The 14377-nt window shown below is 43.1% G+C and overlaps 1 protein-coding gene across 1 annotated transcript in view; it reads right to left on the bottom strand.

Annotated features, from left to right (window-relative positions):
* Positions 1-53: 53 nt before the first annotated feature.
* Positions 54-14377, bottom strand: part of ESYT3 (extended synaptotagmin 3) — a 34885-nt gene continuing 20561 nt past the window's right edge. Inside the window, exons 9-23 of the mRNA XM_030019171.2 lie at positions 13745-13918; positions 13121-13203; positions 12626-12674; positions 11883-11972; positions 10998-11060; positions 10829-10897; positions 9521-9586; positions 8070-8156; positions 7032-7181; positions 6050-6492; positions 4794-4883; positions 4084-4215; positions 2499-2604; positions 1824-1873; positions 54-914 (exon numbers count right to left, since the gene is read on the bottom strand). Of these exons, the coding sequence (XP_029875031.1) occupies positions 878-914; positions 1824-1873; positions 2499-2604; positions 4084-4215; positions 4794-4883; positions 6050-6492; positions 7032-7181; positions 8070-8156; positions 9521-9586; positions 10829-10897; positions 10998-11060; positions 11883-11972; positions 12626-12674; positions 13121-13203; positions 13745-13918 (1689 nt within the window). The 3' untranslated portion in view covers positions 54-877. The remainder of the gene's footprint in view (positions 915-1823; positions 1874-2498; positions 2605-4083; positions 4216-4793; positions 4884-6049; positions 6493-7031; positions 7182-8069; positions 8157-9520; positions 9587-10828; positions 10898-10997; positions 11061-11882; positions 11973-12625; positions 12675-13120; positions 13204-13744; positions 13919-14377) is intronic.

A 14377-nucleotide genomic window follows, 5' to 3' on the forward strand; every position in this document is an offset into this window, starting at 1 on the left:
CAATTTACCATGGTCATATTTCAAAAGTCAGTTTTAGAAAGGCATAGATCAAGTTTCTTATGCAAGACAGTTAGAAGTTTATTGTACAGAAACAAGTACACCAAGCTTCCAAAAATATTTTGGTATATTTTCCTCTGATATTAATAAAGCTTAGTTTACAAAACTCTGCTGTTCCTCAGGCAGAATGCTTTTACTATCAAGGTTTACAAGATTTTGAAATGTACTGTAACAAAGAACAAACTATGTTAAGGTGTCACAAACTAAAACCTTAATGACATCTTGGTAAATTGATCTCCCTGCTTTTGGAAGCTCATTATATACATACCTGCAGCCACAGTCTGCTAAGATACTTTTGAACAGTGGACTATCAATTTCTTAGTTTCTCAAAAAACAATTGCTATCTATTAGAGTCTTAAACAGTTTCTTTCAACAGGTTCTGTAGCCCTACAGCTGAAGAATGCTGTTTAAAAATTTATTCTTTTAAAAGTACAATGATTTCATGTTAAAACAACATGAATAGGATCCTGGGGAAATGAGACTGCCAAGCAAAGTAATGACACTTAGCTGACAGTCTAAAACATCTCCAGGTACAACACTTCCTTAAGAGAGTATTCATACTTCAGGGTCCTTTGGGGGAGATAGGCCAGAAACAGCAAAAATAAAGGACTTACTTATTATTTAGGGACAAGTTATTCCCAGTGTGGGGGGTGGGTTGGTTTGTTTTTTTACTTCAGTGAGAACTAATCTCTGAGATTTACATGTCCTGAGCTGGAGACTGCTTCAAATTTGCAGTGACTGTTCAAAACACATTAATTACAAAAGATATGTACATCCATATAAAGTTGAAAAATTAGTGACTTATGTACATGAGAAGAAATCAATTTTTCTTGCGTCTACTCCTTGTCAGCTCATACCTGCAAGACAGACACAATAAGTAATTATAGTAGTTAAAGACTTTCTTTAAAGTTTTAACTGGCACAACAGGGAGAACTTGGGCTACTTTATTGCTTGGGCTTCATAGGTGGCCTGGCAAAGGAGGCTTTGGAGATGGCCTCAAACTTCAGCTCTTTACCAGGAACTTTGGACACATCGTTTTTCTCCTACTCCCATAATTGCCATGTCCTTATGTGAGACACAGACACCAGCTCGGCCAGCAGAACTTGGTTTTCCTATCCCACTGGCCAGGAGTGGCTCACTGCCTGCGTAGATGGCAAGCTCCTGGACTACCCACACTGCATTCCTTGGGCTCCATTGAAGGAGAAAGAACTACTGCCATTAACTACAGATGTAGAAGGGGAAAAAGAAACCCCTGGTCTTAATCTTTGCCTCAGACCAATGCTTAAGGTTGAAGTCTGAACCACAGTGAACATACAAGCAAAACTGTGAGTGGTTTATTATAATAGTTTCTGTAAATGCTTTGTAATTAAAGTTTTATCATATATATATATATATATATATATTGCTGATCAGGGTATTAATTTAGTTAAGATCTTTATCCAAGTTAAAATTTGTTGCAAGGTTACTTTAATAAACATAGTTCTTTTACTTATGTGTCCCAGTGGCTTTTATGGTAACTTAAAATATGCTGAAGACTATAATTGACATACAGGCCTCTTATTAAAACTGTTTCACAGGGCAGGTATTGCACTAGCAACTGGATTAACACACAACTTAGATAAAACTACCAGATTAGTTCAAGTTAGTCCTGCGTTTGCAGGTCAAATACTCTTCTTGCTCACCAAAACAGACAGCCCATTTACCAGTCACGCAAACTCCCAGCACAGCAATTGGCAGGGTTTGAAAGTACGGAGATGAAAACTTACCATTGTGCAAAACCTTTTATTAAGTCCTCCTGTGACAAGTCAATCCGCACCTTTAAAAAAAAATAAATTGTATTTCTTTGTATGTTATTCAGCGTACAAACTGATTAGCTAAGCTAGCACGCCTCCCAGGCCAGACCCACTTTTGAGTTCTAGGGCTGCAGCTCAGGTTCAAGGGAAAACGAGCTTCCTGCGTTCCCAGGACACAGGCATTAGCCGGCCTCAGCCCTGCAGCTCAGTTTCTTAGCAGCACTACTTGGAAATTTATCTGTCACTGAAGAAGTGATTCCAGTTTACTTTCACAGAATCAAAGTTGTTCACAGAAAGCTTAAAGCACCGTTGGCAAATTCTGGGTTTTAAGCACACGTCTTTCTCAGCTTCTTGTTTGCACTGTTGGAGTCGTTCCCCAAACAGGCAGCGGATCCCAGGAAACATGTTTTATTTCAAGAGCACCCTTCTGAAATAAAGCAGCATGGCACACGAATCACATGAGACCACACAAGCTTCCACACATGGATAGAGCCTGATTTCAGGTGAAAATCTGGCAGAAGAAGTTGCTTCCAGATTGCTATAGTCCTATTACTGAGACTTAATTAGTACAACTGCATTTCAGGATTACAGGAATCACTCGGACTGTTCAGCTCCATTAAATTGGTAGCATAGCTTCTTTAAACTTACTTTCCCCAGCTCCTTCCTTTCCTGTGAAATGAATGGCCTGCTGTTTTTCACTGCAATGTCCAGTGTCCTTTTCTTGACATCTTCCAAAGATTCAAAAAATTCAAACCTAAAGGGAAAGTTTTGAAAGGATAAACTTAAGTAAAAAATTAAAATCCTATAAGCATCAGTGGCCAGAACACAGCGCCGGTGGCCACAACTTTAACAGAGAAGGAAGACACAGAAAAGGCAATTCTATAGTTAGAATTTATTCCCTTTGTAAGAAATCTCTTCCAGGCCTCACAAAAGACTACGACACTGTTGTTCAGACAGCTCACTGTGCTAGGTGGAAAGAGGAAAACATGCATCCATGATGAAATGCTATTTACCATCATTTTCCCCCTTCATGGAAGATCAGCATGTTTTCCATGCAACCTTTATTACTCAGAGGAAATAGCTGCGCCAACCCCCCAAGTTTACAAAGTAGGCTTATACCACATTAAGGGAAGACAAAGGTTGAAACCTGTGGCAATTAAATTCTTAATGGCTTTGACTCATGCCTCTGGCACACATCATCTAACGTCAAGTGAGTTTTGTCCACGCTACATCACTTCAGTTCTGCCCACCTGAATAGCTTTTCCTCAAGTCAGAGTTGTAAAACAGGTAGTGTGTTTTGGAGCTAAGTATTGCTCAACCTCTTGTACTTAATTGAGGATGTACAGGACACGTCAATACTGAGGATGAGGAAAAAGAGATGCTGTTCCTAACAGCTGTGCTGGCACTAAATCAGTGGAGTTACATGACAACAGGCAGAAGCAAAATCCACAACTCTAGTCTTTTGAGTGTGAAGATGAAATATTTTCAAATCTTTTCTCCATTTCTGACCTATACAGAAAGGACCCAACATAGGGAAAAACTGAGCCACCCAGCACCACCCAATATTCACATTATTTTCACGTATGTGTACCTTCCTCTAAATATGGGATGAAAACCACCTCTCAAAAGAGCTCTACCTCTAAGCATTACTGTGTTTGGTTTTATACAAAATACATTGCATTTCGGTGCCAGAGCTGCGGACGTGACACTGTCAGCAAAGAGGCGGGAGCATTTTACCCTGCTCCCACCAGGTCTTGATGACAGCATCCATCTGTCTGTCCAAAGAATGGTCCGGTCTCAAAAGGCTTTGTATTTCTGCCTTTTAATTGGGAAGCTGTCAGAATAAGCATCAAGCAAAGAAGTATGAACAGAGAAGCAGGCTTTGTGAGGTACCCAAATGGAAAGATTGCCTCTGCAGTGACAGGGAGTTGAACACGGGTGGGGAAATGTCCGTGTGCAAAGCAGCAAGCGCAGCCTGCATCTGCTAGGATCGGGGAAGGGGGTGGGAAGAAGGTGTGCCCTCCTACGGGGGGGGGGATAGACACCACCATACGCAGAGCAAGGCCAGCCCCAAGTACTTGGAAGTCAAAGTTAAAGCGCCATTTTTTTCGGAGGACCTGCAAATGTTCACAAGACGATCCTTAGGAGCAACAGAAGCACACTTCACGTAAGCCCTTTCATTATACAGAGATCGTAACTATTTCAGCAGCAATCATAATTAACGTTTCCTTACTTCTCATCGTATTGGGGGTTCAGAGTTTTCTTCTTAACAGAAGTCTTCTTCCTGCTTGCCCATCTTCTATCTGGAAGCAGGTATATACGAACATACGGATCTACTCCACGATTGGAAGAGGGTACTAAGTTTCTATTAAAAGAAATACAGTGTTAACAAGCAAGGCAGGTTCTCCCACTGTGTGTCTTTTAATACCTTGTCTCTCTAAGAATCAGACTGACCCTTCATGTGTTCATGGGCCAAAAACATTTATGTTGGGAGTTGGAACATAAGCGAATAAAACTTTAAGGATGTGAAGTTAAACAAAATTTTCACTACTGAGTATGTGGCCACTTATCGGGGTTCCTAAATTAACATTTACAAATTCAGTCATAGGTATCAATCCTTGTCATGATGCCTCTCATGACGTACCAAGACACACATCAGTTGTCAATGCTGTTCAGAGGAAGTTTTGGGTGGATGAAACTTAAAGTATCTCTGCTGCAGCGAGCACCACTCGCTGGCCACCCTTGCAGACCTGCCACTGGCATTAACTGGAACTGGAGCTGGGCTTAGTGAGGCTGCATAGATCAAAGTCAGCCAGCGCTAAGGCATCTCAACTGGGCAGCTTATGCTGCACGTGGTTCTGCTCCGGCTTTGCTGAATGTGTGACACAAGCTCAGAGAGCTCTTCCCCTTTCCTTTACAGATACCCGCGAGCGTCAGCGTTACCTGCAGCCGTTCACCAGCACGACGAGGCTCTGCCGTACTGAAGCATACCGCACCGTCAGCTGAATCTCTCCCAGAGGCATTTCAGTCCCACTGTAAGACAGTCGCACGGTCAAAGCTTTTAAATACAGCTATGTAACAGACCACACACACAGACCTATCAACATGAAACAGGACACAAGGTTCAGAAACTGGTGATGCGTTTTCAACTAAAACCAACTTTCAGGGCACTGTTCTTTTTTTCTGGCGTCCTAAGGTTTGCTATCTAGAAACAACACTGCCATTAGCGCCAGCACTGCCTAGCTGGCCTTCTGTACAGGTACCCGATTTCTGTCCCACGGTGCAAACGGCCAAAAAAAGCACCTAGTTGGCCTGCTATAGATGGAGCAGCAAAGTACAGGTTAGCATGTTACACAGCTCCTTCAAGGATGTCGGTATATGCAAAATGGGACCTTTTTTGTATTTCATTCTACATGTTACTAAAGTGGTTTCAAATCCAAAACATTGCTCAAAAATGGTTTATAAATGAGGCCCTGTTCAGAGCTAGAGAATTTGCCAGTCCGGAAGTACTAGGTTGAACAGCTGGAACTGGGTTTGATGTTCAGGTTTATAACTACTCCTATGCTCTCTTAATTGAGATGGACCTTCTTTGCTACTTCAGTTCATTAAGGATCCTACTAGCTCCGTTCTGCACCCCAGAAGAGATAGATCTGGCTCTCCATCCTCCTCGACGGAGCAGACTACCGGCAGCCTCACACTTAGCACCGTGGGAAGGACACGCACACCCACACAAGCACACCTATCCACAAAAGCTTGGTGCACACCATTATGAGAGTCTCAAAACTTGTTGGATAAAACACAGCATCCAAAACTTTAAGCAGCCAGATGTGCTTATGAAGAGTTTATGTTTTTACAGAAGGGGGATATTCAGACTTCCAATTTCCTGTTGCTAAAATCACGAGTGTTATGGGACCCAGCATATTCTGTGTGAGAGGCTCTTAAACAATATAAAGCCAACACATGCAGCACCTCTTAAGAGAGCCAGAGAAGGAGATGCTTTCACTTGACACCTGATCTGATAGTCACCCTGTAATTTACACTGCTGTTGACTGGAATACTTGGTCCAGTTCTTCAGAAGGTGATTTGAGACCCAAGACTCCAAATGACTTAACAGCCTTGAATTCAACTGTATCCAACAGCTACCTATAAAACCTAAACCTTCCCAAGAGAAGAACAATTCAGCTGGAAGAACCACCTACTTATGAAGGTCCAGATTGCTGCTACTTAATTCAAAGCAAGAAGAAGGCAGAGAACCCAGCGAAGCAACACTGGGCGCAAGCCTCAGTTCCTGTACGACTGGCAACGTGGGCACTACCGCTGCTCTGGTATGCAATGCTGGCAACGGGTGATGCTCTGGGTTTTGCTCGCGCTCTGTCTCATTAAGGCCAGCAACAGTTTCACTTGGTACAGGTGCTGCTGAACTGTCATTTGCATCCAGGTCTTCTCTGCTGTCCTTTTTCGGCAGGGATTCAAGTGCTCCAGAGTCTTTGCTCACAGGAGGTACTTTTGAGTCTTCTGGTTTTGGTGGGGAGACAAAGTTTTGCTGGTTTCCACCCTTCTCCATGACACGCACAGGACCTTGCTTTGAGGCATTGACACCAGCCTTGACTCTTTGTGGATCCGGTTCTTCAATATTCAAGGCCTAAAAATCACAAGGGAGAGAAACGAGTGCTGCTTCCAAAGCACTGGGGTTAATGCCAGCATTACCACCTAAGATGAAATTTCACCACAAAACTGTAACAGCAGGAATTTGCCACTGGAGAAGAAAAGAGGCCTAGGGGATTAGCTGTGATGTTCTCTTCCCTTGTCCTACTGTGTATGTGTTTAACAGCGTCTAAACACGGATCCAGAGCACAATGAGAAAACAATTCCTAAGCATCAGCCTCTCTTACTGTTTAGCAGCTTTGATTTCCCCAGCTTAGATTTTCTCAGTCCAACTCTCTATTGTCATGAGAAGATTCTCAGCAATGCACTGCACTAAGTTTTAGGAAGCCTCAGGGATACCTCTCAGCTCCACCGTGCACTCTTAATTGCACTTGAAGACCTTGTCACACTTCTACTTTCTACTCATCTGTGAGGCAAAGCTGCATTTCTCCACACCCACCTTTCATCTCTTTTGCCTGGTTAGAACTGAATGCTCCTGCTGGGGAAGTGAAGTGAATATGGCAAAGAACAACTTACCCGCAACACAAGTTTCATCTTAATGAAGCTGTCTGAACTGGAATGATCCAGCTGAAATCTCTGATCCAGAGTCATGTTTGGATCCTTAAGTAAGTGGGAGAGACATACCACTGAAGTTCCCAGGGCACTATCCCGATCCTTGTCTTTTATCTGGGAGTGGGGGGGCAGGGCAGGTGGCATGAAAAAAAAGGTTTTATTAGATGGCAAACTGAAAAGCATACCACTGGGAACAGCAAAGCAAGAAGGTATTTCAGACAGATACCAAAATTAGCTTATTTACTTCAAGACATACTATCAAGTATGGTTACTTCCAAATGGGCGATGCCAGTATTTCAGGAGCGTAACAAATTAGCGTGTTTTAGGTAGAAATCCCATCTCTAACTATGCAGAGAAGGAACTGCCTTAGCAGAAAAACTAGGCCCTGGGATTTACTTGGCTTTCCTTACTTGCTCTGGGGAAAATGTCCCAGGCAGCTGGCATGACAACTGGTCTAAACCTTTACAAGCTTTTTAGTAATAGTTTGTTTAACCTATTTAACCTCAATACACCTTTTAAGTTCAAATCCACTTCTGTAGCCAAGTGAACAGCCATAGAACTGGCTGTGACTGCAATGTATGCTAGTGAGATACAGGATGCTAGCGTATGCGATGTATGCTAGTGAAATACGAGCCAAAATACCAAGGTGAAGGGATAGGACTCTGGCTGAGAATTATGAAGGCTGTGATTTCTGACAGCAAAATATTCATGGCTTTATTACACACAGACCTGTATGAAACCTCCTTTGCACTTCACAGCCAGAAGCATCCCACGTTTTGAACTAAGATACTATGCATTACATGATCCTAGAGCAAAGGTAGATATGGGCATCACCTAACAGAGAATCACCTGTGCAACAACAGGTGCTTCTTCCACCTTTTAAGTAGGAGGACCGCAGTACAAGCACACAGAAACAACCAGCACTGAGATCACATCCACCATAAAAGAGGTTTCTTCCCACGGATGCGCACTCAGTCTTCCAAAGAAAGGCTTTTCTCTCACCTCAACATGGAGTGACTGCGAATGAGCACTGTGGACAAAGAAGGTGAAAGCCTGGCCCCAGGTGGGATCTTTGCTGAAATTGCAGGTCTGTAACAAGAAGGTTGTGGCATATACATTAGCTTATTCTATAAGCAGCAAAGAATACCATGACACTGCTCACCAGAGGGTCATGGTGACCCTCTTGTTTTATTCAGTGATGCTACACTCCAGCTGTATGGAGAGAGTGAAATTTCCAGGTCAGAAGCTTGCAGAAGCAAAGTCTCTGGCAAAACCAGAACAAGTTCTGCAGGGCATGGAAATGCCGAAGAACGAGTCTGTCGAGCCGCGGTTGGCCCCAACTAGTGCTGCCTGGACCAGCAGCCTGCCTCACCCGCAGCACGGCACCTCTCCACCCAGGGAGAGCCAGAGTGCTGCTTCCAGTCTTCAGGCACCGAGAGCCAGCTCCCAGAGCTGCAGCCAGCTGGCAGGGAAAGGCAGGAAAGCTACAGGGGCGGTTTGAGGGGTAGAGAGCTTGTGGGAAGTGTAGGAGGGCACAGCTTCAGCGCCATCCACTTCAAGGATGAAAGAGCGTGGAAAGCACCTGCGGGGGCTGTGGTTGAGGCTGCTCCCTAAACCAGCTGCTTCCACCGGGCCACGAGTACTGGCAGCAACGGGAAAGCTGGAAGTCTGACCTAGCTTGGGAGAGGCAGGTGATGTGGTGGGGAAAAGGGAAAGCCAAAAAAAAAAAAAAGGTAAAAATCCAAGCAGAACCCAACTTCTGGATGGAGCAGGTGGAAGAAACAAAGGAAAATAGGTGCCAGTCCCATATGGTCACGTGTAGCCAACGGGATTCATTCCTATTTGTTGGGTGTCCAAAAGAACATAGGGCCACCCTCATCCGCATCCAGCTGCAGGGCAATAAACATGGCAGCTACTGGGAGGGCAGAACTCAGCTGCTGCTCATACTCATCAGGCAAAAGTAAATATTAAGTAATGACAAAGGAACTGAAAGCGAAGTGGAGGAGATCCAGATACATCTTGTCCAGGTAAAAAAAATACAGTTAAACCGTGAAACACAGGAGCCAGGAGAATCTGATGAGGGAACAAATGCCAGTTCGATGCAAATGACACTCTGCCCTGAGAAAGCATGAGCCAGATGGGAGACCTATCATTTTTTCCTCTTCAACCCTTGTAGAACTAGAGTATCTTGAGCCACATGACATCACGGCCATGAGCACAAAACCACACATCTGTACAGCAGCTGATCAGACACCCACTGATCAAGCACAACTCAGTGACACAGTACTTGTACATGCTTGTTGACCCCCAGCTCCCAGCCTCTGCAGCTATCACCATAACTACAGCTCTTCACATCAGCTTCACCAGTCCTACCCTTCCTAGGGGCTACTTGGAGATAGTCACCCATAAAATAGAAAGTATTTAAGGAAAGCAGAAGAGTCAGACAGCCTCACCTTGCTTTTCTGAGTCTTGTTTCCTACTGTAAGCAGGACGAAGGAGGAGGGTTCTCGTTCCATCTTCTGTCATTTAATACAAGGGGGAAAAAGAAAGCAGAAAAAAAAAAAGTGAGATTTATAGCTTGGAGGAATCAATATCAAGCTACTACTCTTACTTGAAATAAGTTGCTGGAAAGCTGACAACAGTTTTCAGATGCGGGACATCTGAAGAGTAGTGCAGTATACAGGGAAGACTCCAGCCATAACACAGCACAGTCTTACCCTCTACCATCAAGAGTACACGTTTAAGCCAAAGTTTTATGTATTTAGGTTTCAATAGGCGAGAAGTTAAAAATTTGTCAGAAGCTGGGAGGAAAGAGAAGAGAGTTGAAGGCTCAGTGGGAAGTCCTCATCGCTCCTGAATGAAACAGGACTCTCAGAATTGGTTTCCAAGGCTCAGGACCTGCTGTAAAGCAGCTAGAAACAAGTCTTCAGCATCAAGTAACAATTCCTTTCCAGAAGCAGTAAAACTGAACCTCTTGTACTGCACTAATGCTATAGAAGTTAAGGCTGAGGATCTGGTCTTGGCACAACAGCGTATACACAGTGGATACAATGAAGTCCAGAATTAAGGATTATCGAACGTGATGTGTATCACAGTGCTGGTAACTCACCTAAATTGTAAAGATTGCATTTAGGAGGGGAGCTACTCGGAGAGAATGGGAAGCTTTATCCATTGCTCAGAGCTGTGGTTGTGTGTAGCTTGTTCAAGAAAAAAGGGAGGAAGACATTCTTCCCTATACCCACCACTTCCATCACAGTAGCAAAATGCAGTATTTGGGGGGAGAAAGTAAACAGAAGCAAAGAGAGAGGGGGCATGAATGACAGTGGCTTCTGAATCCCTCTAAAACTGAGGGGGAAGGAATCTGGTGGTCAGGTCTCCAGTGGACAGGAAGGTGACCACAAACAAGCATGTTCCTCCCATCCCAACGTGAGAGGTCAAGCTGGAACAGCTCAGCATGGAAAGAACCCCTGCAGCAGCAGAAAGGATAACATGACTTGGTCTGATGTCTGGACGTTCTCTGTCCAAAGTATGAAATAAAGACAACCCCCCACGCAATCAAATATTTCTGCATTCCCCCTTGGACCTGCTAAACATTCACTGGGGTGGGGGTGGGCTTTCAATCGCTATTTTGAACCCCTGGTCACATAGATTCTGACGGTGGAGAGATGATTTCTTTTTAACTACAGCTAGTTTCAGTTGCTACGATACAGCATAATCCAGAATGCTGTTTTGCAAGCATGGGAGAAGAATATGTATTTTACCTTGAGGTACTTGTTATTTTTGATCTTCTTTGCTCCGCATTCACCATTCGAATACTCAAAGTGGTTTTTCTGAATTAGTAAAAAAGTATTTAAAAACAATTAATTTGTGGGCTTTAAAAAAAAAAAAAAGGTTAGGAGTGAAGGCTGCCTGCACATGGCTTGTACTTACTGGAAGGTTGAAGGCGCTGTCCAAGTAAACTATCAGAACAGCTGTAGACAGACCCTTCTTATCCTGCAAAGGACAGGAAAGATAAAATAAAACAAAACACAAGGTAGGCATGGTCACTAATCAAGGACAACGTAAAGCACAACACAAATTCAAAGGACAGTTTCCGAAAGCTAAGCAGCTCTTCACCTTTCTCCTAAAACTTGCAATTTAGAGGAGCGCAAGCCAATACAGCATGACAGTTTTAAGCAGACCAGTAAGAAAAGGTGTAAGTCTTTTCAATTCACTGGCTTTAATGCTCTTCAATCTCTCCAGTGCTGCACTGATTGGATTCCCCAGTACAGCAAGACACCTAAAAACATCAACATCAGCAACCCAGTGTCAGCAGAACAAAGTCTGGAAACAAATTTTATTCAACTCAGTGGAATTCAAATGTTTTTGCTTGATTATGAAGAAACAGCATTCCTGGGAGATGGGCTTTATCCAAGCAATTCTGCTGGACAAGTAGGACACCATTTGGCACCATGGTCCTACCAAGCACCTAGTACAGGTTATAGACAGGGGTCCTACACAGATCCTAGACAAAGAGGGAAGGGGAAAATTATCAGGGGGGAACTGTGAGAGGCCACTTTGCAGTGAGTCAAACGAGGCTTTGCTAATTCAAGCAAGAAGAGCTGCCAGATTTGAGTTACTCCTGAATTACCAAGGGACCTGGGGCAAGCAAACGCCCTTCCTCTTCAGGAGGGGTGGGGGATCACACCAAAACTTTGTCAGACAAAAATGAACTCCCATCCATGAGTTTGCCTGGGGCTCCTAATTTTACCCACTCCTTTGCTGATCACTGGACAGGGGTCAGAGGAGGTGAATCCTTTAAGCAAATACACTCACCTCATGTAGCCTTTCTTGGTCATTCACTAGTGAAAGCCACTCCAGTTTTAAATGCAAGTGTCCGCTTGTTGTCTTACTTAAGGGAAACCACTAAATGGAGACAACAAAGAGTAACTTGAGAAATGTGAGGCAGAATAATTTTTATATATGTGTTGCAGTCTGAGACTTAAGTAAAATAGACAATATGAATTGTACTTTGAGCACCTTAGCTTGCGGTTTTGACACTTCAATTGTAGCATGTCCATTTACTTAGAAACACAAGCCAGAAAAACCAAAGTAAGATATCCATACACATGCAAAGCACATGGATATTTCCAACCAGCAGCAGCACTAGACAGGCACCCTGGCATTGTTTGCAGAGCGCTGGGCTGCAGGATGAACCACAACAAGATCAGATCATTTCTTCCCTCAGCAATCAGACTGCTTCACCAAACTTTATCTGTAGCCTTGTACAAAACATTTGGTACATACAGGACACAAGATATCAACACAAGATTACCCCTCTGCTGGCTCAGCATAATCTCAGGGCTGTCTGAGGTTGCCAGCTTGATTGTAAAAATTATTGCAATGGCTACTTTAAGTTTTCTGAGTGAAGGCATTTACTTTTTGTGAAAATACCATAGTGCAAGTGCGCAAGGAAGCTTTAAGCCCACAGAAACAATGTAGTAGCAGAGGGAGGGCACAAATGAGTACATGTAAGCATCCACCACCAACCACGTTTAGAAATAAGCTGTGATCTTTACCTCATCAACAGTTCCATCATTCATTACATCCACTAAGCTTATAAGCAAGCTGAAAGACAAAAAGCAAACATTTCAGAGTATATTTAGACATACAGCACACTGCTGTTGGAGGGAGAAGAAACCACCACCAAAAAGGCCCACGCTCAAATCTGTTCCAAATAACAACTTCTCCGCATTACCTATGTGCACGTGCGTTAGAATGCACTGACACTTCTGAAGTGTCCCCCTTGAAATACTTCCAAAACTAAAATAAATTTGAAGTTAATCTCAAGTCATGTAGTAACTATCACTTCTGATGGCTTCCTAGGATTCCCTGCAGGAGTCTGGGACCATTCTCTACCTTGTTCAAAGTTAGTTGCACTAGGAAATAACAACTTGGTATCAACATCCGGACAAAAGGAATAGCTTCATTCAATATTAGACTTCAGGTATGAGTAATCTGGGTGTCCTGTTTCAGAAGTTACTGGACGCTGAGCAAGGGTCATACTAATTTACCTGCCCATAAAGTCATCTTTATCTGGATCTTCATCGTACAAGTCCACTTCTAAGTCCTGACCAGGCACTTCATGAACAACAAACTGCAGGAGAAAGAGGTATCGATTAAAAATAAAAAGCATTCACATAGGTTCCTATAGGCTCAGGCTCTGGACGAGAACATGACACTTCACAGCTGGAAGGACATGTCCTTCACATCAAGGACATTCCCTGCTGTTTCATGGCTAATTGCACAACAAATACAACTGATTATAGGTGAAAATATTTCAAAACCAGTTTGCTTGATTTTGAACTACAAGTGAAACCCCTCAAACTGGTATGCCTAATAAGCAGAGAAGAATCAATGCTAGAGCAGACTACAGCTGCACAGACTGCTGCACTGATTGATATTTAAAGCAGTGCTTTGCACCTCCTCCAAAAACCCACATATGTAAATCAGATCAACCTGAATGACATTTCAAGTTTGCAATGTAAATCTGAACTTATTTAAGGGACAGAAATGCTTCAGTCAAGTAACAAGGAAGTCCACCTGCTCCAGTGCAGCCAGCTAAGAGAAGGTCCTCCAAGCACAGGGATGTAAACGGCTGTGCATCCTACAGATGGAAAGATCAAAAGATTCAGTACCTCAAATGTCTCATTCCAAATGGGATTAAGATCTCGGGAAACTGTCTTGCTTCGATACTGCACCGTGCCAACGCGAAGAAGAGCATACGGGTCAGACTTCCCCCTGATCGCACCAAGGAAACTGTCTTTCTGGACAAGGTTTTCAGCTTCTAGCAGATGAACCCTTATTACTCCCTGAATAAAATAAGATAGAAAATTGGTCATGTAAATGCAATCTTTGGATAGTTATAACATGCTACCTCCTAAAACTAGTTATTTCAGGCAGTAAGGGTAGTCAGCATGACAGTTTTGCAAAGACATGCATTTTGATGCAGTATATTTCCAATGACAGCTGTATTAAAACACTTTTTCCACCACTTAACTAGAGAAAAAAACCAAAACTTTAAACAGATACACAATCCAATCTAGATAATTGAGTAGGAAATATTCTTCAATTTATTCTTAAATTAGAAATGTACATATTCACACAGGATTACAGCCACAGTCAAATCAAGTGTAAAGATCGATTCCCACTGACTGAAGGAACTAAGCACCTACTGGCAGGGTCTTATTTTATTGCAGAGTAGCCATTCAACTTCAATTTGGTGCTGCAAGTTTGCAATAGGGAGCATCCCTTTGTCATTCATTTATATT

This window comes from Aquila chrysaetos, chromosome 6 (genome assembly GCF_900496995.4).
Source record: "Aquila chrysaetos chrysaetos chromosome 6, bAquChr1.4, whole genome shotgun sequence".
NCBI lineage: Eukaryota > Metazoa > Chordata > Aves > Accipitriformes > Accipitridae > Aquila > Aquila chrysaetos.